The following is a 17,777-nucleotide window of genomic DNA, read 5'->3' as shown; positions in this document are numbered from 1 at the left end:
ATTTATAGCAAGAGATTTAAGAAATTGCAAGCTATAGATGACTTGCATGAGCGGATCCAGGTGGTAACCACTATTATGTTTCTTTATTGTTTTATTTGGAGTACGCCTCTAACTGTGAAACAGTTCAGTAGGTAATGTTGTTACTTTATTTTTAATTAATAGTATAAGCCAAAAGAATAATAATTCTTATTCTGCAATTACTTGTATCTTATCTTATGTTAAAAGAAAAGTATATTCAATCACAAAAACTAAATTGGTTGAGGGTCTTTAAACGATAGGCTTTTTCCAACGATAAGGAAGTCATTGAAATAATAAACATATGATAATGACACGTTTCGAATTTATGAACCATTTTGAGTTATATCTTATCTTTTCTTTTTGTTGTGATTGCTTTTATTTCTTTAAAGTAAACTCAGTCTCGTGAATGTACTTTTTATCAATATCAGCATACTACAGTCAACATGTCTAGGGACAACAAAATGATTAAAAAATTAAATTACCTATAATATGTATGTTTTATTATTTGTTATCTTATAAATCGATCAATCGTTTTTAATATTTTCTATCTTATATAATGTTATATATATTTTTAGGTCCTTTTTAGTTGTTTTAGAAATATGTTTTTAATTTCAAAAACATTTTCTTTACTATGTTTTAAAAATGTAATTACTTTTTGCCCACTGTGATGACTTATTCTTACAATCAGCAGACCAAAGTCCCAACCAGCCTAGACAGAAATTGAAAAGGGATTAAGCCTTCCCGGTACAACAAAATTTATTGGGTTCCAAAGGTCACCTCGCTCTCGAGGACCCCTTAAAACCTGGGCCCTCGGGCAGTTCTTCTGAAGTGATTCAAGTATCACCCGACACTTGTGATTAAAACTATACTCGACCGAGTATCTCACTTTCCTGTGCCTTTCTGGGCGACGAACACGTCGCGTGCCGTCTTTCGCATGGTCTTGCCATTGACATTGGCGGGCAGTTTGTCGGTGAACTGGACGCCGGCTCTCAGCTGCTTCTGGGTGGCGGGCAGTCGCTTGGCCACGTGGTCCACGATCTCCTTGGCCGAAATGGTGGCTCCCTTGCTCTTGACCACCAGTGCCCCCGCCGCATCGCCCTCGCGCTCATCGTAGATCCCCACCACGCACACATCCTGTACCTGCGACAGCTCCGAGATGACGCCCTCGATCTCGGTGGGCCAGTAGTGCAGGCCCTGGTATTTGAGGATCTCCTTCTTGCGATCCACTATGTACAGGAAGTTCTGCTCATCAAAGTACCCCAGGTCGCCGGTATGGAACCACCCCTCGAAGTCCTGCATGCGTCGTGTCTCCACGGGATTACCGTAGTACCCGTTCCACGCCTGACCCGTGTGCACATAGATCTCTCCCACCTGGTTGTAGCCCATGTTCTTGCCATCCTCATCCACAATCCGAATCCTAATTCCCGGAATAGGACGGCCAGCCGAGGAGACGTTGCTGATTCCAATGTTGATGGTGATGGCACCCACCTCTGTCATTCCGTAGCCCGAGTTAAACATGGCTGACTTGCAGAGTTCCTGGGATCGCTGCAGGGTCGCCAACGAAATTGAGCCCCCTCCGTAGTTAAGATGAGTAATGGGCGCCAGAGCTTCCGGCTTGGCATCCGGGCAAGAGATCAGGGCGGATAGATGGCGAGGTGGAAGTACCGCATAGTTGATCTTGTACTTTTTCACCAGGCCCACAAAGTACTCAGGAGTAAAGGCTTTGTTGCTGATAATGCGAGTGCACCCAAACACGGTGCTGAAGACAAAGGCCCACAGACCCGTGATCCAGTCCAGACAGCTTCCAACGTAGATAACCGACTGACTGGTGACCAACCTGATAAGATAATTGAACCTTAACAATTGAAGTTCGAGAGTTAAATACTTCTACTTACATGCTGTCCTGTATCAGGATGCTGTTGGAAATGCAGACAGCCTTGGGCAGACCAGTAGTTCCAGAGGAGCACAGGATGGCCACGGTTTGATCACCACCTTCCTTCAGGATTTCCGGTCTAGAAGGAAGCTCGGTTAGCTATCACATAATGCTCCTATTTCCTTCATACTTACTGGTACATCTTTTCAGTTGTGGTGGGATCCAGCAGAGTCTCAATGCCCTGGACTCCTTCTACATGTTCCGTGAGGGTTAGGATTTCCGGATGCCATCCCACCGTAGCCTTGTGAACCTTATCGTACTCGTGTCCATCACAGAATATCAGTGTTGGCTTGGTGATGGAGAACACATGGGTTAAGGTGCCTGTAATTTGTATTTGATTAATAGTAATGTAACACTATTTTCCAAAAACTATGCCCACCATCATCTAGAACAGGGTTAACCGAGTGGAATGGGGTACCATTCATAAGACAGGCCACTCCCAAGGGCATCACATAAGTTGAGTTCTTGGCTGCAATGCCAATCACATCCTTGTGGTTTAGACCTCTTTTCTTGAGGTACTGGGCTATCCGAATGGCCCAGGTGAGGCCCTGCTCGAATGTGACGGTTACTCCATCGACATCACATATCTGTTGGATTGTGTTGTAGTTGAGATATTGGTCTTATATGGGATCTCCTTTCGTGGCCAAACTCACCTGACACACGTTTGTCGGCCAGTTTTTCATATTGTTGAAAATGATTTTTCCCACGGAGGTGTCATAGTTGTACATGGAGTTGCGCTTGGCTCCGCTCCAGACATTATCCTTTTCGTTGTAAGTGGTGGGTATCATAGCCATGATGTGGTTTCCTCCAAATATAATGCTTGTTGTACACAAGTGCCGTTGACTATGGTTAATGCAGCGGAGTGCAGTTCTATTTATGGGGAGCCAGAACTCTGAGAGTCCCGATAGACACCTTGAGTGGATCCACTGCAAGTGGCTAACACCTGTATCATCTTATCTGTGCGTGCTGCAGATAGTGCAACCATAGATTTTGGCCTGGGCCATGACTATTTTATACCCTGCTCTACCTTCAATCTAAATACAATAATCCGCCCCATTGCTCTGGAAGTCTGCGAATTCCGGTAGGCTAACACCAACCATTAAAAGGAAATTCCAGCTAATACCACAAACTAAGTCCACTCAACTGCATTCGCAAAGAATTAAGGTATTCTTAAAAGTGGAGTAAATATGTAAGTGGTATTCAGAACGGTACCTATCTAATCTTTCTTGTTCAATGCTAAATCGAAGTAAGTGAAAATCCCAAGCCTCACTGACAAACTGCCCCTAAGTACCGGGTGGGGGAACTGACCGAATAAAACACCTGACTATCTCTGATTCAAATCACGCAAACTTTACAAATGTCCAGGAAGTGGCACAGCAATGTGATCATTGCCCACTTTTACTGCTCAAGAGATTTAAAAGCTATCATAACAAGTTTTATGGGCCTATTAATCCTTTGGTTACCTGGCATTCCTGATTAGAGGTTTACGTAGGTTAAGTCTTGTTATTGTCGGCTACTGCTCGTTATTTAATCGATGGCATTCCCAGATACAAGTATATACAGTAGCACTAAGGCTTCAGATTCTTTATAGTTGAGCTTTTGGTGGATAGCTTATTAAATAAAAATAATGACCTTTTTTTTTATTTTAATACTAAAATGCTCTATGTTCCCATTTCTTGCACTATTTTCTTCATAAACGACCTAATAATTACCAATCACTAAGAGTTTATATTTTATAATGCTTCTTGATGTAATTATTCCATTTTTTATATCAACATTGGCTTTCAAGTAGTATTTAAATTTTAAAAGGCGGTTATGTCAAGACAGTCTGGCATCTCTGCAACCGGTCCGGCAGCGCTTCGAACAGCTGTCATCAGCTGTAGTTGCCTGCAGCCCTGGTCACGAAATTTCACGGCCAACAGCCAAAATTCGCGGTCAGAATCGCGGAAGTCTCTAGTTTTATGTAATGTTTAGGTGACGAGGATTTATTTCCGATCTGCGCGTTAATTGTTCCACTCTGCGATGTTTCACTACCACCTCGGGGTCGTGGTCCGCTGCGCGCGGCAGAAGCCCCTGCTGCTGTGGGCGCCCGCCTGCCACATGAGTGGCCTCAGTCCGCTGAAGGAGTACCAGCAGCGCGTCAGTTCCGGCCAACTGATGACCGACGAAAGGCAGTTCCAGACGATGAAGGAGCTTGATGCCCTGTACCACAAGATCCAGGGCTATAGACCCAGCTACAAGGCAGGAGGAGCTGGCGGTGGCGGTTTCTTTAACTCCCTTTTCGGCCGGAAGTCCTCCGACGACGACGATCAGGATGATCCCAACGCGGGCAGCCACGCCCCCCAGGGACTGTACCTCTACGGCAGTGTGGGCGTGGGCAAAACCACTCTGATGGACCTGTTCTTCGACTGCTGCACAAAGGTTGGCACTGAATGAGTTAGCTGGAAGCGAATTAAACATGAGTTTTGTTTGTAGATCGATCGCAAGCAGCGTGTTCACTTTACCTCCTTCATGAACAGCGTGCACACCCGCATTCACGAGGCGAAGCAGAAGCAAGGACCTGTTGATCGGGCCTTTAACTCGGAAAAGCCCGCTCCCTTCGATCCCACTAGGCCGGTGGCCGATTTGATTGCCAGCGAATCCTGGTTGATTTGCTTCGACGAGTTCCAGGTTACGGACATAGCTGATGCCATGGTGCTGAAGCGCCTGTTCACCCACCTCTTCCATCATGGCATTGTGGTTGTGGCCACCAGCAATCGACACCCGGAGGATCTGTACAAGAACGGGCTGCAGCGCACGAACTTCCTGCCCTTCATCGGACTGCTTCAGAAGCGCTGCAAGGTGTCCCAATTGGACTCTATTGACTACCGGCGGATAGCTCAGTCCGGGGACACCAACTACTTCGTCAAGGGCCAAACGGATGCGGATGGCAGCATGAACCGCATGTTCAAGATCTTGTGCGCCGAGGAGAACGATATTATCCGGCCAAGGACCCTGACTCACTTCGGAAGGGATCTGACGTTCAATCGCACTTGCGGACAAGTGCTGGACAGCAGCTTCCCCGAACTCTGTGATCGGGTAAGCATATAAGAACCAACAAATGTCTGATGAATACTAAAAACCTATTCCATTAGCCTCTGGCTGGCAGCGATTTCCTGCAAATCTCGCAGTTCTTTCACACCGTCCTCATCCGAGATGTGCCCCAACTGACCCTGGATGTGAAGGCGCAGATGCGACGTTTTATAACGCTCATAGATACCCTGTACAATAATAGAGTGCGCGTGGTCATATCTGCCGACGTTCCTCTGGAAAATTTATTCAGCTTTTCGGGGGGTTCCACGAGCCTCTCGGATTCTGAGCGTACATTGATGGACGACTTAAAAATAGTGAGTAGTCTTATATTGAACTAACTCATTTGAACATTATAAAACCAAAACCCGTTTCACTTCACAGAGCGAATCCAAATCCAGTTTTTTCACCGGTGAGGAAGAGCTGTTCGCCTTCGATCGCACTCTATCTCGGCTCTACGAAATGCAGAAGCGGGAATACTGGGAGCAGTGGGCCAAACATCGCTAAACCCCGTGTCACAAAGCAGTAGTTCAATTAGCGCAATTAAATTATTTGTTTTCTACCTCGGTGTCCTGGATCTTTCTAGAAGAAAGTTTCGTGTACATACTAATCCCCTATCAAAAATGCAATATTTACAACGGATGACTTTCGCAAGTATTAAAGCAATAAAAGCAATAAACTAAATAGACACAGACACCTAAGCCTTTGTTTTTATATCACCTTATCTTTAAAATAACGATCTCTACTTTATGATTTCAAAATAGTTGTCACCGGTGGTCTTGTAACGGTTTCGATCTCTAAAATTAATAGTTTTACACCGCGATCTGGCAACTCCGCCATCAGCTGGTTAATAATCAAATTGATAAGAATTCTCCCATCCCATGTTCTTTCGGTTGAGGTTCAGGAGAAGATTAGAGGTCAGCACCAAGTGATCGATTGTATCTTCAAGTGGAAATTAAGTTGCTACATAAATTTCGGAGGTGTTGGTAGTGATAAGCAAAATGGATGTGAAGGAACTGGAAGTAAACAAAACACTGCCCTATGGTGAGATAAAACATCCGCACAAAGACTATAAATGTATATGTATATTTTATGATCTTTTGCAGACCCCTCTCTGCTGAAGGTGAACATCTCGCTGCGCCAGATCGAGGAGATCGCCATAACGGTGTCCCAGCGCTGCCATGTCACCGGGGCCAACGAGATCGCCTGGGCACTCCGAGCCCTGATGCTGACCGATCTGACCACTTTGGCCGGCGATGATACGGCGGCCAATGTCCGGAGGCTGTGCCTCCGCGCCTGCTACCCCTTCGAGCCGCAGTTCTTCGACAAGTTCTTTGATCGAGCCCTCATCCCCGAGATGCACACGGCCGCCGTTTGCGTTTATCCGGCCAGGGTTAAGGATGCGTACACGACGCTCCAGCAGTACGACAAACTGGACAAGGTGGCCATTGCCGCGGTGGCCACGGGCTTTCCCACCGGCCAGTACGGCCTGCAGACGCGACTGCAGGAGATTAGCCACGCCATCCTGGCCGGCGCCACGGAGATCGACATTGTGATCAATCGCCAGTTGGCCCTGGTGGGCGACTGGGAGGCCCTGTACAACGAGGTGGTGCTCATGCGCAGTGCTTGCGGGCAGAGGGCTCACTTGAAAACCATTCTCGCCATAGGAGAGCTGGGAACCATGGAAAATGTTGGAATAACTTTGCTTAAGTCCTAGAAATACCTCTTAATCCCATGACTTCTTGCAGGTCTACAAGGCAGCCATGGTTTGCATGCTGGCAGGAGCGGATTTCATTAAGACCTCCACTGGAAAGGAGACTGTCAACGCCACCCTGCCCGTTGGCCTGGTCATGATTTTCGCCATCCAGGAGTTCAAGCGACGCACCTGCCAGATTGTGGGCCTAAAGCCAGCTGGCGGAGTTAAGACTGTACGAGATGCCATTGCCTGGATGACGCTGGTCAACGAAACGCTAGGCATCCGCTGGCTACGTCCCGAGAGGTTCCGCTTCGGAGCCTCCGGCCTGTTAGACGACATCGAGCGCGTGGTTCGCGAGGGAGTCAAGAAACTAGAGGAGGAGGAAGCCCTCAAAAATCAGCCCATATCTCGCGAGGCTGCTGCCGCCGAGACCTTCTGCAAAGAGCTGAAGAAGAAGAAGGAGGCGGCCCAGTAAGCGGAGCTTTATGCTAGCCTTTACTCACACGCAGTGCATTTATTGTAGCATTTTTAAACAACTGACTAAAACCTATAACAAAAAACAATTCCCACCTATGCGCTACGTTCGTCCTGAACGGGAGATTTGAAATTGAAGGCTAACTGCGCCGGAGCCGCCATCAGATCCTCCTCCGCCTGCTCCTCGCCGTGCTGCAGGAGTTCTGCGGGCGGGACTGACTCCTTGTGCGGCTGATTGTCCGGCATCTTCACCTGCATGTCCACCGCGAAGAAGGAGTCATCAAAGTTGATCCGGTTGCGCTCGTCCTGCTCGAGATACATGGCCTTGGGGGCCGTCGCTCCTCCCATGGCCTTCTCGTAGGTGTTTAGCCACTTAAGGTTGAGGTTGATGTGCTTGTTGGCCGCATTGAACTTCTTTGGCTTCTTCTTTGGCTTGTCCGCGTAATAGTTGTGCTCCGACTTGTGCGGCGGAGGAGCAATCTTCTCCATCATCCGGCTCTTGGCGTCCAGCTTGGGCTCCACATAGTCATAGAGCGGCAAATAGAAGTTATACGGCTGCTCCGTGGGTGGCAGCATCCGCTGCTGGGGCTGCACTTGCTCATGCACTTGGCTACTGGCCTCCGCCATGGCATCTTCCTCCAGGGCGGGACCAAAGATTTCGCCAGCACGCCGGAGCAGGTTCTCCAAACGCTCTATGGTAATGACGTGGGGATGGATGAGCTGAACATCGTCGTGCAGCTGTGCCCGTCGAGCCGCTGGAGGCTTGGCGACCACACTGCAGCAAAAGGCGACCAACAGCAGCTGCAAGGATGAAGGAACTTAGTCCGATTTTCTCACTGATCAGGGATCCCCCGAACTCACAACCAATAAACCGTTCATGTCCAGTATACAAATTCCAATAGCTCTGAACCAACGAATCACTTTCGGCTTCTCATAGGCAGTGCTCCAATTTAACCACCTTCACTTTTAGAGATTTCACACGAAGTGAGGCCTCCTTGCAGCTGGCAAATTCATTTATACTGGCGCTACGCGCTCGAAACGGAAGCTCGGAAGTCTCCGCCATCAATGGCCAACAACCAGCCCGGAGCCTGGTTGGCTGGGAGAAAACTAGTTTCCCACACGAGAAATAAATATGTAACGAGACAAACTAGACTGCTTGGGCACATGTATGCACACGCCAGAGCGCATAATAATGTTAATGTAACAGCGATGCCGATGCCGATGCTGGAGTTGAACAAACTGTAACCGCCAGAGACGAACCGTTTGTCACTCATAATGAGTCCAAGCGATTGCCTGCCGCCTGGCCGTCGAAATTGTCCAATTTCATCCAGTGGTCAGGGAAAAGTCGGGCGCACCGAAAGAGCTAGCTGTGCATTTTCATCGCAAGTGCATTGACCCACACAATTATTTCCGCAGCAATGGGGACGAATGTGTGAACCCGTTTCGATTGTTTCGACTCATTGCCCGTAAAAGTGCAAGTTCAAAGCTGCAGGAAATGCTAAACGACGGCATAATGGCAAAAGTGTAACGGCCACAACTTGTTCGTTGACTCGGGATCATCGGTAAAACGTCGTGTTTTGTGTTCAGCATATGAGGGATTTATTCAACATATCAGACAGCCTCCTATCACGATTGCCGCAGCTCGGGCAGTCCCTTAATGATAACATCGAGTGCCTTCAGGTCCTTGTTCACTGTCTCGCTCAGCACCTCCATGGCGCGCTGCTGCATGGCCAGGAAGGTCTTCATCTCGTCCTCGGCCTCCTTGTCGATGGCATACTCGGCTCCTCCGTTGACGGCGAACTGGTTGCGCTGCATGCGCATCTGGGAGAGCAGCTCGCTGAGGCGGCCCTTGAACTGGGTGGGAGCGGACACGACGGCCTGCATGTTCTGGAGCTTTGTGCGCATGGCCTCTTCCTCGGGCGTCAGGGAGGTGCCCACCTTGCGGGTGCACTCTTGCTTCACAATAATCTATTTACGACAAATTTGATAGTTAAGTGAATATAAACCTTATAAGACAACTATTTTTCCTACCCTGAGTATGCGATGTCCGAGCTCGGCTAACTTTCGTTTATGCTCCAGAATCTTGGCTGTGGCCGTCGCGTGACGCTGCCTCAAATCCGTGAGATCACTCTCCACCTTCTTCATGTACAGGGCATGCGTGTCCGTCTCCTGTTCCTGGCACTTAACGCGCCACTTCAAGTCGTTGAAACCCACCATGGGCACTGGGATAAATTTGGTGGGATCTGGATTGTCCGAATTGGCCTGACGCCACATGCGCGGATCCACGCCTCGTGGGGGATTTTCCAGATACTCCTTCAACTGATCCTCGTCGGGCAAGACCAGAGCCAAAGCCGCTTCAATGCCCAGATTGTTAAGTTGGGGTTTCAGCGATGGCTGATTCAGGTAGTTCGAGAGCTCGGTGGCCAATATGCGCTTGCTTTCGTTGGGCGCATGCTGCAGCTTCTCCTCCACGTAGATCACCATCTGGCACTTCTTGTTCTCCAGCTCCTTGATCGAGTCAATGTGGACCATCATGTTGGGCTTGCTGCCAAACATACTATGGAGGGTTTGCACCACTTGCTGCTGGTGTGGCCTAAAGTGAAGGTTATAAATACCATGGTGTGGTAAAGTTCTCGACAAACTTACTTAACTGCAGACATTTCTCTGCAGAAGTTCAGGGCAACCAGTCCCAGCTTGTTGTCTTTGCCCGGCATGCGACTATAACCTATGGCCTTAAAGCGGCACATTAAGTTCTCCGGCGTGATGTCCACCGGCGCCGCACTCTGCGAGTAGAACATCTTTCCAGTGCCCCATGTGGCCTGCAGGTAGTTCCACTTCGCCACTATTTTATCCCGGTCATCGCCGAAAATGGACACGTTTAGAATGGACTGGGCAAACGCCTCGTCGGCCGAAATGGGTGCTGGCTGCTGTTGCGGCTGTCCAAGCATGAAGTTTGTGCCACCGAAGCCACCAAATCCCGGCGTGACTGTTGAATTCGCTGGCTTTCCAAAGGCTGAAACACCAACCAGGTTAGGAATACCACGCAAAGGCTAATTGGCTAAGGAAACTTACTGGATCCAAAGGCTCCGCCTCCAAAGCTAGTGGACTGGTTGGTTCCGAAGCCACCGAAAGCAGGTGCCGATGTTGTGGTTGCCCCAAAGCCTGCAAATCCACTTGCTGGCGCTGCACTGGCTGCAGGCTGGCCGAAACCACTGAAAGCCGGTGGTGCTGCACTGGTTGCTGGAGCGCCGAATAAACTAGGCTGACTTGTTGCCGGGGCTGCTCCAAATCCACCGAATCCGCCTCCACCAAGACCCGTGCCAGCTGTTGTAGTTGTCGCCGCTCCAAAGGCCGGAGCACTGCCAAAGGCGGAGCCGCCGAAGCCAGGGGTTGATGTGGCTGCTCCAAAGGCCGGAGCAGCTGCCGGGGCACCGAAAGCCGGAGCAGCAGCAGTTGCTCCAAAGGCGGAACCCGCTCCAAAGCCAGATGCAGCCGGTTGGGTGCCAAAGGCCGATGTCGGTGCGGCCTGAGTTCCAAAAGCGGGTGCTGGCTGGCTGGCAGCGGCTGTGGCTCCAAACGGCGATCCAAAAAGGCCGCCAGTTGCTGAGCGAGGCGATAAGAAGACAGAAAAATGGGTCAGTGGTTTGGAAACTAGGCTTCCGCCTCGTGATCTTATCACTGATTTTGGTTTTTAAAACTCTAAGCTGCGGCTCAGTACGCCTCGAACACTGGATGCCTACTGGTCGTGGGAGATGGCTGTGGTCTATATTTTTCTCATCCTCCTGCTGGGTTTCGTGGGCTACGTCGCCTATGTGGTCCACAAGAAGGGGTGAGCATCTTAAAATCCCTGCAATCCATAGTTCTAAAACCCACACACTGCCCTTTTCCAGCATCGATCCCAAGGACATCCGCATCCAGAGCCTGCAGGACGCCAAGAAGCTGCTGCAGCCACCGCCAAGTGGGATCGGGCCCCACAAGTACCTGGAGAAGCGGGCATGAGGTTTTGTTTACGGCCACTCACTTTTGGTCGGCGTGCTTGTTGCGCCCAGCGACGTGTTGGCTCCGAAGAAGGACATGATGAGGGACTCTTAAGAAGAATACGTTGCTAAAGAATTTGGTACGCCTTTTCTAAAGGCTTGTTTGCTAGTTCTCTGCTTTAGTTAATAAAAATAGTCTTAATCCTAATAAACGTAAAATTTTGGCGCTTCTGATGGGATAGGGATGTGATATTTTCGATATTTTTCTCCAAGAACTAATATTAATATCGATATATTTGAATATTTAATATGATAAAAAGCAAACATGATCTATTCTATTCCTATTTGCTTATACTTTAAGGCTTGTGCCATTTTGTAAGATTAGTAATTTTGGGGATAATTGTTATATTATTTTAATATATTTAGCAAGTGAGGATAAATCTATCGATGTTTCTAGCCATTTGCGCCAATCGATTACTTTTGCGTTTTGTTCTAAATATCGATAATTTTTGTTTTCACTTTGGCTTTTTAGCACGTTTCAATTTGAATTTTGGCGGGGAAATTGCTGCTTCTCAATCAATAAAGGGCTCCAAGTGTTTCCTTTTTGCAAAAGAATGCAACCTTTTCTTTAATTTGTTTATGCCCACAATTCAAGAGGTTAAAAGAACAAATGCAGTCCCTCCCGCCCTCTAATAAATTCGCTATTTGGGCTTGTTCTTTTCTTTATTGATACACTTATAGCATAGCATAGTATAGATTTTGGTTATCAATAGACATACACCATATACAAATTTCTTTGAAATTATTCCAATTTAATTGCAATAACGTTCAAAAATCATCGCAACCTCTGCTCACCAGATCCAAAGAGATACATTTATATATCAATTACAAATTCGTGTCGCACATTGGCAAATATTTTAAAATTCACAAAATTAACAGGCAAACTAATGTTACGATCCGAGGGCTATAGCCCGATTTCGATCGCGCTATCGCCAACTATTTATACAAGTCATTGTCGCGACGATCTGTGTTTTTGCCGTAGCTTCTGCTAGTTCGATTGCAACTCGAGATATGATTTCACTGCGAGCCGTGTGTTATAAACTAAGGTGCACTCGGTTCTGATTTACTGCTTTGGAAGTTAGTGGTCTGCTTAGATCGGCTGTCTCGGATTCGAGTATATCGCTCTCTTCTCTGGCTAATTCTGATGCTTTAATCGTTATAATAATATATGTATGCGTACGCATATATGCTCGTTCTACAACTAGGTTTGTGTTAACAAAAACAAAAAAATTATAACAGTTTTGTAAATGGAAATACATTGATAGTTTGCGTTTTTATGATGGGATGAGTATGTTGATCTCTCGGGGGGAGGGATCGAGGAGGGGGAATATGACAGGATGGGAAACGTGGACAACAACGGGAGGAGCTAGTGAACGAGCCAACGAAAGGCGCAGCAGCCAGCTGTTCTCACACACTCGATATACGCGTAGCCGTATATATCTCGATTGATTATGCACTGGCTATATAATATATGTAACATTTAGATTAGTATGCGCGTGTTTTATAAAGTAGACAATTATACGTTATAGTGGCCTCCGGAGTGCTCGCTACCCTCGCTCCCACTTCCTCAGAAGACGAAGCGGTTGATGTTCATGCCCAGACCGTTGCCACCGCAACCACCGGATGGGGGCGGCGCCGGGTCGTCCTCGTCGCCATCGCCACCGTAGGTGTGACGGCTGACGAATCCATTGCCGTGACCACCACTGCCGCGCTTAAAGCGCTGCATCCGTAACTCCTCGTTGTAGACATGGTTGTCCTTTCTAACGTAGTCGCGCAGCTGGCGCGGCAATTCCTCCAGCGTTAGTGGCGGCGCAAGCGGCAACGAGACCACCTGGTGGCTCGATCCCGATCCCACGCTCGAACTGCAGCTGGCCGCGGCTCCGTTGGACTCGTTGGAGCGGCCGCACATCTTGTAGAACAGGATGTAGGGCGTGTTGGGCGAAGTGAGGTTGTGCATCTCCTCCGGCTTCGAGTGGGTAACCAAGTTGTCATTGAACTTGTACCAGTTCTTCGTTTGATCCGCCGCAAACGTAAAGTAGTGACCGGAATCCATGCTGTAGCCGGCGTGCACTACTCCGGCATACAGGTCGTAGTGCACCGTGGACATCTCCTGCAGCGAATCCGAGGCAGACATCTTTACGGTGACCTGCATTGGGAAATGGTTAGTTTTCTTCTTAGAAGGCAACAAATTTGTAATACTAACGCTCTCATCGTGAAACACCTTATGCATCAACTTGGTGCGGAAGTGGTACTTCTGATCGTACTTGAATTGCTTAAGGGTGAGAATCAGGTTTCTGGGCGCCTGTGTGACCCCGATGTGGCGCTCCGCATCGCATAGCTTCTTACACTGTGGACAGAAGTACTGATTGTCACCGTCCAGCTTCTCTGGCGAGCAGTAGTACTCGATGAGGTCCTGCACCGAGTAGTTGGTGGCTCCACAATCCTCCTTGTCATCGGGGAAAGACAGCTGCAGTTCCCGGAAGCTGTCCTCGTTCCGGCTCTCCCAGCCGCAGCTCAGACATCGGTAGGTGGTGGACAACTTCCCGGCGAACGTCTTGTCGATGGTGGATGGCGGCTTCGCGGGAGTCGCCTGCTGTCCCTGTGGCTGCGAGCAGTTTGTGCCTTTGGTGGGTGTCGCGGGTGGAGTGGGAGTCGGCTTGTGACTACAATTGCCAGTGCTGCTGCCGCTGCTAAGCTCGCGATCCTTGCTGTTGTACGGAATCACGCCGCTGCTCACTATATCCTCGCTCAGCACGGCGGGCAAGTCGTCGGTCGCCGCGCTGGCCTTCGGAGGAGCCGCATTGCGCCCAGCAGAGGAGGCGCTGTTGATCTCGTGCTCGTGCAGCAGGTCGAGCAGATATCCTAGGAACTCGGAGCTGTCCTGTTGAAGGCCGGGTGTGAAGCCAGGCGGTCGGGTTGCATTCAGCACGCGCGAGGGCGTTAGTTCGTAGCGCAGCGAGTGGTGCATCAGGGCGATCTGCTGCTGCACCTTCATGAGCAGCGGTGAATCGCACTCGATAAGCAGGATCTGCCTGCTGAAGCTGGAAGAGAAAAGTGGGTATGAATTAATAAAGAATATGCGTACGTATATTGAAAAAAAAGACTTGAGTTGCAAAGTGTTGCTTCTATGTAATTATAATAGACACTCTTGTAACCAAAACGTATTGCCTTGTTTATACATTGCGTTGAGGGAAACTGACATTTAACACCATCTAGTAAACATAAGCCTCGCAGAAAACATGGAACAATCATCAATATTTATGTAGAACGTTTAAGGTTTCTAAAGTATTATAAATTCAATTTTCAAGGGAAAATTAAGAACCTCAACTACTTACTAATTAAAATTCTAAAACTCAAGATCAGGGAGATTTTTTACTTACTCGCTGGTCATGGCCAGAGCCTGAAGTACACTATTCATGTAGCAGGTATTTCCCAGGTTCACCAGTCCAACCCTCGCGTTCCGTCGACCCCACGGCTGGGCGTTCTCGTGCATGGCTCGCGCCAAGGCCACGCAATTGGGAGAGGGCTCGTACTGCTGGAGAGCCTTCTTGGCGGCCACATAGAGGTCGTCCTGATCGTAAAAACGCAGCATGAGGGCGCTGGTAAGGTCCACCAGCTGCTGCAGACAGTTGCGTGTTTCCAGGCCAATCTCGTCCATGGTGGCAGACTGACTCTTCATATACTGCAGCACTAGGGGGATCCTTGGCAATATCTAAAGGCGGAATATCAAGTGTCACATATGGAATGCAAAATATATTTACACCAATTTCACCTTGTGGAAAACCTCGGGCATCTGATTGATCGTCGACAGCATGCGGAAGACCACCGGGGCGGCCTTTTGTCGCAGCGTTGGGACGATCATGACATGGAACAGCTTCTCGATGTTGTCCAGCGCAATCTCGTCCAGCAGCACCCGCTTGCCCTGGTCGCGCAGTCCGTCGAGGAGTGCCAGCACCCAGAGATTGAGGTTGCTGCAGAAGGTGCAGTAGGTGATCCAATCGCAGAGCAGGTTCACCGTCTTCCGGATGCTCGAGTCCTGCACATTCTGCTCCAGCAGCGAGTGCACCGCCTCGAGGATCTGGTTGGAGTCGAACAGCTGGAACACAATGGCCACGGCGCAAGAGGGCGGCGGCTCGAACGGGGACTTGGTGATCAGCTCGTAGACGACGCGCAGGTAGAACATCTGATGGTACTTTTCGTTGCGCGTGGCCAGAAAAGCGCCCACCTGGCACACGTCCTCCTTGACGTGTGGCGAGGAGGCTCTTTCCCGTGGGATTTGCAGGCGGGCCAGGTCCACGATGGCCCTCTCGCAGATGGCCATCACGTTGTGGCCCTGCTCCGGCAGATCAATGCTATGAAGGTGGGCCAGCAGTGCCTTAATGTCCCGCTTGCCAGGTCGGTTGGCATTCAGGCTCTCCCCGGCAGGCGAGCCCGTGGCCATGCCCTCGGGCGCTCCATTCTCGTCGGGGATCTTCATGCCATTGGCGGACATGGAGGGCTTCGCGTTGGGCGGCATGCCACCGCCGGCTCCTCCGGCATTCTCCGAGGCGTCGCCCGCCTCGCTGTTGTTCTGCTTGACGGCCATCTCGCGCAGCAGTCGCCGGGTGTGCGTTTGGGCGTGGAAGCGGGCGGGGGCGCGGGCTAGGACGTGGGGGACGCGAAGTCTGGTGGACCACAGGGCCGACTGGAGCTTCCAGCTGCCGGGGGACGGAGGCCTCTGCTTGCCTAGCGCCCGAACACTGCGGCGTTTTCGTTGCCTGCGACTCTGAGCGAGGAGTCTGAGCCGCGTGTCCTTGAACCGCGCTCCGTTACGTGTCGTCGTTACGATGTGCCTGCGACCTTGCGACGGGTCTCGAGTGCGCCTCGATCCCTGCCCGATCCCGGCCAGAAGCTGCGTCGCACCACCAGCACTCTGCTCCGCCGAGTCCTAGACGAATGTGCTGCTCGAAAGGGTCGGTGGCCCGTGCCACATCTAAGGCCCTTTTTTCGGGGGTTTCCTGGTCGGCTGCGGCTCCGATTCGATGCGCTCGCGTTGGCCCTTCGACTGGGTAGCTCGGACTGATGCGATTTACCCTAGTTACTACAATTTTGACTGTTTTTCAACGGATTCTTTGTGATATTTTTCGGATTTGTTAATGTTGTCTACTGAGTCAGTGAAAGCGTTATCGAGACGAACAGACGGCATGACGGGCAGGGTGACTCTGCACGAGAGTGTCGCTGTTGGATTTTAGCAGCGCTGTTAAGATGTATCGAAATCTAACAGCGACAGAGCAGCGGCAGAGGACGGGCAGCGGCGCGGCGCCTCTGTCGCTGTTAGTTTTTGAAGCATCTTAACAGCGCTGTTAAAGCTAAAAAACAGATGCAAGATTTTCCGAGCAGCGGTGCCGTGCTGCCAGATCGTCAAGCGCCCGCTTGAACGTGCAAAGGTCGCCATGAAGGCGCGGCCAGGTGAACGTCAGCCGTTCGCTGCGAATGGCCAGTGATATTTGTTTTGACTCGGCTTTCGAACATTTCTGGCAATAAGCACTCATTTGCAGATAACCTTCATTGTTATTAATCTATCAACCACACGCAATGCATCCTGGGCAAATCGAGGTCAACGAGGTCAACGGCTATTGGACATTTCTGCTCAGTGTGAGTGGTTTGCTTGGTTCAGCAGTTGGAGGTCCTCCAACTTGGCTTCTTGTTTGTGTTTCAGATCGATTGGAAGGATCCGTGGCTCATTGGCCTTATACTGGCGCATATCCTGACCACCACCACGGCGCTCCTCAGCCGGAACAACACGAACTTCCAGGTGTTCCTCTTCCTAGTACTGCGTACGTGGTCTCTGCGCTTTCCCCAGTATCTCCATTAAAGCCTCTGATCTCTGCATGTGTCTTATCTTCCTCAGTGCTGGCGGTCTACTTCACCGAGAGCATCAATGAGTACGCCGCTCAGAACTGGAGTTCCTTCTCCAAGCAGCAATACTTCGATAGCAACGGGCTTTTTATCTCGACAGTTTTCTCAATTCCCATTCTGCTCAACTGTATGCTGTTGATTGTAAGTGAAAATCACTGCCAGTCAGGGAGTATTTTCATTATCTCCTTTTTTTTAGGGCACCTGGCTGTACAACTCCACGCAGCTAATGGTGACTTTGAAAACAGCCCAGCTCAAGGAGCGCATTCGAAAAGAACGCCAAAATAAGGCTGACTCGGAGGCCACAGCGCAGCATGGCAAAACGGAATAGAATATAAGTTTAGTTTCTAGGCAGTTGAAAACACAAGCAGAGCTGTGAGAATTGTACTTTCAGGATATCATAGTCAACGATGTTGCACTGTAGGCTTCAAATAGAGTTTGCTGCCATTTAGTTATAGTTGTCTGCAAAGCTTCCGGCTTACGTTAATAAAATTCAAATAAATATGAAAAACCAAATTCCTCTTTTTTTATGAAAGCAAAGTTTATAAAATGTACACAACTTTTCAAATAGCCAAGTTATTCACCCAAAATATCGTTAGTTGCTTGAGAGTGGTGTTATTATCGCTATTTTTACGTCAGATTTTGAGTTTTTTCA

At 49.4% G+C, this 17,777-nt stretch overlaps 8 protein-coding genes across 8 annotated transcripts; 4 read left to right on the top strand and 4 right to left on the bottom strand.

The window, feature by feature from the left end:
- Positions 1 to 756: 756 nt before the first annotated feature.
- LOC108023117 (luciferin 4-monooxygenase) lies at positions 757 to 2,778 on the bottom strand. Its single transcript, XM_017092383.3, has 5 exons — positions 2,605 to 2,778; positions 2,331 to 2,538; positions 2,086 to 2,272; positions 1,914 to 2,030; positions 757 to 1,855 (listed from the first exon to the last, which is right to left on the bottom strand). The coding sequence occupies exons 1-5, from the start codon at positions 2,743 to 2,745 to the stop codon at positions 901 to 903; spliced, it is 1,608 nt and encodes a 535-aa protein (XP_016947872.1). The 5' UTR covers positions 2,746 to 2,778; the 3' UTR covers positions 757 to 900.
- A 1,044-nt stretch (positions 2,779 to 3,822) lies between these two features.
- LOC108022934 (putative ATPase N2B) lies at positions 3,823 to 5,714 on the top strand. Its single transcript, XM_017092146.3, has 4 exons — positions 3,823 to 4,372; positions 4,427 to 5,029; positions 5,086 to 5,337; positions 5,405 to 5,714. Exons 1-4 carry the CDS (start codon positions 3,974 to 3,976, stop codon positions 5,525 to 5,527), a joined length of 1,377 nt encoding a protein of 458 aa, XP_016947635.1. The 5' UTR covers positions 3,823 to 3,973; the 3' UTR covers positions 5,528 to 5,714.
- Positions 5,715 to 5,757: 43 nt separating this feature from the next.
- LOC108022935 (deoxyribose-phosphate aldolase) lies at positions 5,758 to 7,279 on the top strand. The gene is made up of 3 exons (XM_017092148.3): positions 5,758 to 6,064; positions 6,127 to 6,710; positions 6,769 to 7,279. Exons 1-3 carry the CDS (start codon positions 6,022 to 6,024, stop codon positions 7,189 to 7,191), a joined length of 1,050 nt encoding a protein of 349 aa, XP_016947637.1. The 5' UTR covers positions 5,758 to 6,021; the 3' UTR covers positions 7,192 to 7,279.
- Positions 7,279 to 8,407, bottom strand: LOC108022936 (uncharacterized). The gene is made up of 2 exons (XM_017092149.3): positions 8,052 to 8,407; positions 7,279 to 7,991 (listed from the first exon to the last, which is right to left on the bottom strand). Exons 1-2 carry the CDS (start codon positions 8,067 to 8,069, stop codon positions 7,287 to 7,289), a joined length of 723 nt encoding a protein of 240 aa, XP_016947638.1. The 5' UTR covers positions 8,070 to 8,407; the 3' UTR covers positions 7,279 to 7,286.
- A 358-nt stretch (positions 8,408 to 8,765) lies between these two features.
- LOC108023039 (probable nucleoporin Nup54) lies at positions 8,766 to 11,424 on the bottom strand. The gene is made up of 5 exons (XM_017092280.3): positions 11,212 to 11,424; positions 10,263 to 10,793; positions 9,837 to 10,203; positions 9,222 to 9,783; positions 8,766 to 9,158 (listed from the first exon to the last, which is right to left on the bottom strand). The coding sequence occupies exons 1-5, from the start codon at positions 11,264 to 11,266 to the stop codon at positions 8,817 to 8,819; spliced, it is 1,857 nt and encodes a 618-aa protein (XP_016947769.1). The 5' UTR covers positions 11,267 to 11,424; the 3' UTR covers positions 8,766 to 8,816.
- On the top strand, positions 10,900 to 11,189 carry LOC108023040 (uncharacterized). Its single transcript, XM_017092281.3, has 2 exons — positions 10,900 to 11,019; positions 11,081 to 11,189. The coding sequence occupies exons 1-2, from the start codon at positions 10,943 to 10,945 to the stop codon at positions 11,187 to 11,189; spliced, it is 186 nt and encodes a 61-aa protein (XP_016947770.1). The 5' UTR covers positions 10,900 to 10,942.
- Positions 11,425 to 11,871: 447 nt separating the features above from the next.
- LOC108022862 (ubiquitin carboxyl-terminal hydrolase 35) lies at positions 11,872 to 16,448 on the bottom strand. Its single transcript, XM_017092039.3, has 4 exons — positions 15,000 to 16,448; positions 14,608 to 14,939; positions 13,431 to 14,268; positions 11,872 to 13,373 (listed from the first exon to the last, which is right to left on the bottom strand). Exons 1-4 carry the CDS (start codon positions 15,810 to 15,812, stop codon positions 12,795 to 12,797), a joined length of 2,562 nt encoding a protein of 853 aa, XP_016947528.1. The 5' UTR covers positions 15,813 to 16,448; the 3' UTR covers positions 11,872 to 12,794.
- Positions 16,449 to 16,690: 242 nt separating this feature from the next.
- Positions 16,691 to 17,638, top strand: LOC108022275 (transmembrane protein 18). Its single transcript, XM_017091133.3, has 4 exons — positions 16,691 to 16,861; positions 16,926 to 17,043; positions 17,118 to 17,266; positions 17,322 to 17,638. Exons 1-4 carry the CDS (start codon positions 16,802 to 16,804, stop codon positions 17,451 to 17,453), a joined length of 459 nt encoding a protein of 152 aa, XP_016946622.1. The 5' UTR covers positions 16,691 to 16,801; the 3' UTR covers positions 17,454 to 17,638.
- Positions 17,639 to 17,777: the final 139 nt, after the last annotated feature.

The sequence above is a fragment of the Drosophila biarmipes genome, chromosome 2R (genome assembly GCF_025231255.1).
Source record: "Drosophila biarmipes strain raj3 chromosome 2R, RU_DBia_V1.1, whole genome shotgun sequence".
Classification (NCBI taxonomy): domain Eukaryota; kingdom Metazoa; phylum Arthropoda; class Insecta; order Diptera; family Drosophilidae; genus Drosophila; species Drosophila biarmipes.
This window is presented reverse-complemented; position numbering and strand designations above follow the sequence as displayed.

Coding starts and splice junctions, on each gene's coding strand:
- LOC108023117 (XM_017092383.3), bottom strand. CDS start 2,745: ATGGCTATGATACCCACCACTTACAACGAAAAGGATAATGTCTGGAGC. Junction 2,031..2,085: donor ACAACTGAAAAGATGTACCA/GTAAGTATGAAG, acceptor GCTTCCTTCTAG/ACCGGAAATCCTGAAGGAAG. Junction 1,856..1,913: donor ATCCTGATACAGGACAGCAT/GTAAGTAGAAGT, acceptor TTATCTTATCAG/GTTGGTCACCAGTCAGTCGG.
- LOC108022934 (XM_017092146.3), top strand. CDS start 3,974: ATGTTTCACTACCACCTCGGGGTCGTGGTCCGCTGCGCGCGGCAGAAG. Junction 4,373..4,426: donor TCTTCGACTGCTGCACAAAG/GTTGGCACTGAA, acceptor TTTTGTTTGTAG/ATCGATCGCAAGCAGCGTGT. Junction 5,338..5,404: donor TGATGGACGACTTAAAAATA/GTGAGTAGTCTT, acceptor TTCACTTCACAG/AGCGAATCCAAATCCAGTTT.
- LOC108022935 (XM_017092148.3), top strand. CDS start 6,022: ATGGATGTGAAGGAACTGGAAGTAAACAAAACACTGCCCTATG. Junction 6,065..6,126: donor AAACAAAACACTGCCCTATG/GTGAGATAAAAC, acceptor GATCTTTTGCAG/ACCCCTCTCTGCTGAAGGTG. Junction 6,711..6,768: donor AGCTGGGAACCATGGAAAAT/GTTGGAATAACT, acceptor GACTTCTTGCAG/GTCTACAAGGCAGCCATGGT.
- LOC108023040 (XM_017092281.3), top strand. CDS start 10,943: ATGGCTGTGGTCTATATTTTTCTCATCCTCCTGCTGGGTTTCGTGGGC. Junction 11,020..11,080: donor TATGTGGTCCACAAGAAGGG/GTGAGCATCTTA, acceptor GCCCTTTTCCAG/CATCGATCCCAAGGACATCC.
- LOC108023039 (XM_017092280.3), bottom strand. CDS start 11,266: ATGTCCTTCTTCGGAGCCAACACGTCGCTGGGCGCAACAAGCACGCCG. Junction 10,204..10,262: donor AGGCGGAGCCTTTGGATCCA/GTAAGTTTCCTT, acceptor TTGGTGTTTCAG/CCTTTGGAAAGCCAGCGAAT. Junction 9,159..9,221: donor TCGGACATCGCATACTCAGG/GTAGGAAAAATA, acceptor TGTCGTAAATAG/ATTATTGTGAAGCAAGAGTG.
- LOC108022862 (XM_017092039.3), bottom strand. CDS start 15,812: ATGGCCGTCAAGCAGAACAACAGCGAGGCGGGCGACGCCTCGGAGAAT. Junction 14,940..14,999: donor TGCCCGAGGTTTTCCACAAG/GTGAAATTGGTG, acceptor TTCCGCCTTTAG/ATATTGCCAAGGATCCCCCT. Junction 14,269..14,607: donor GCTCTGGCCATGACCAGCGA/GTAAGTAAAAAA, acceptor TTTCTCTTCCAG/CTTCAGCAGGCAGATCCTGC.
- LOC108022275 (XM_017091133.3), top strand. CDS start 16,802: ATGCATCCTGGGCAAATCGAGGTCAACGAGGTCAACGGCTATTGGACA. Junction 16,862..16,925: donor ATTGGACATTTCTGCTCAGT/GTGAGTGGTTTG, acceptor TTTGTGTTTCAG/ATCGATTGGAAGGATCCGTG. Junction 17,267..17,321: donor TCAACTGTATGCTGTTGATT/GTAAGTGAAAAT, acceptor CCTTTTTTTTAG/GGCACCTGGCTGTACAACTC.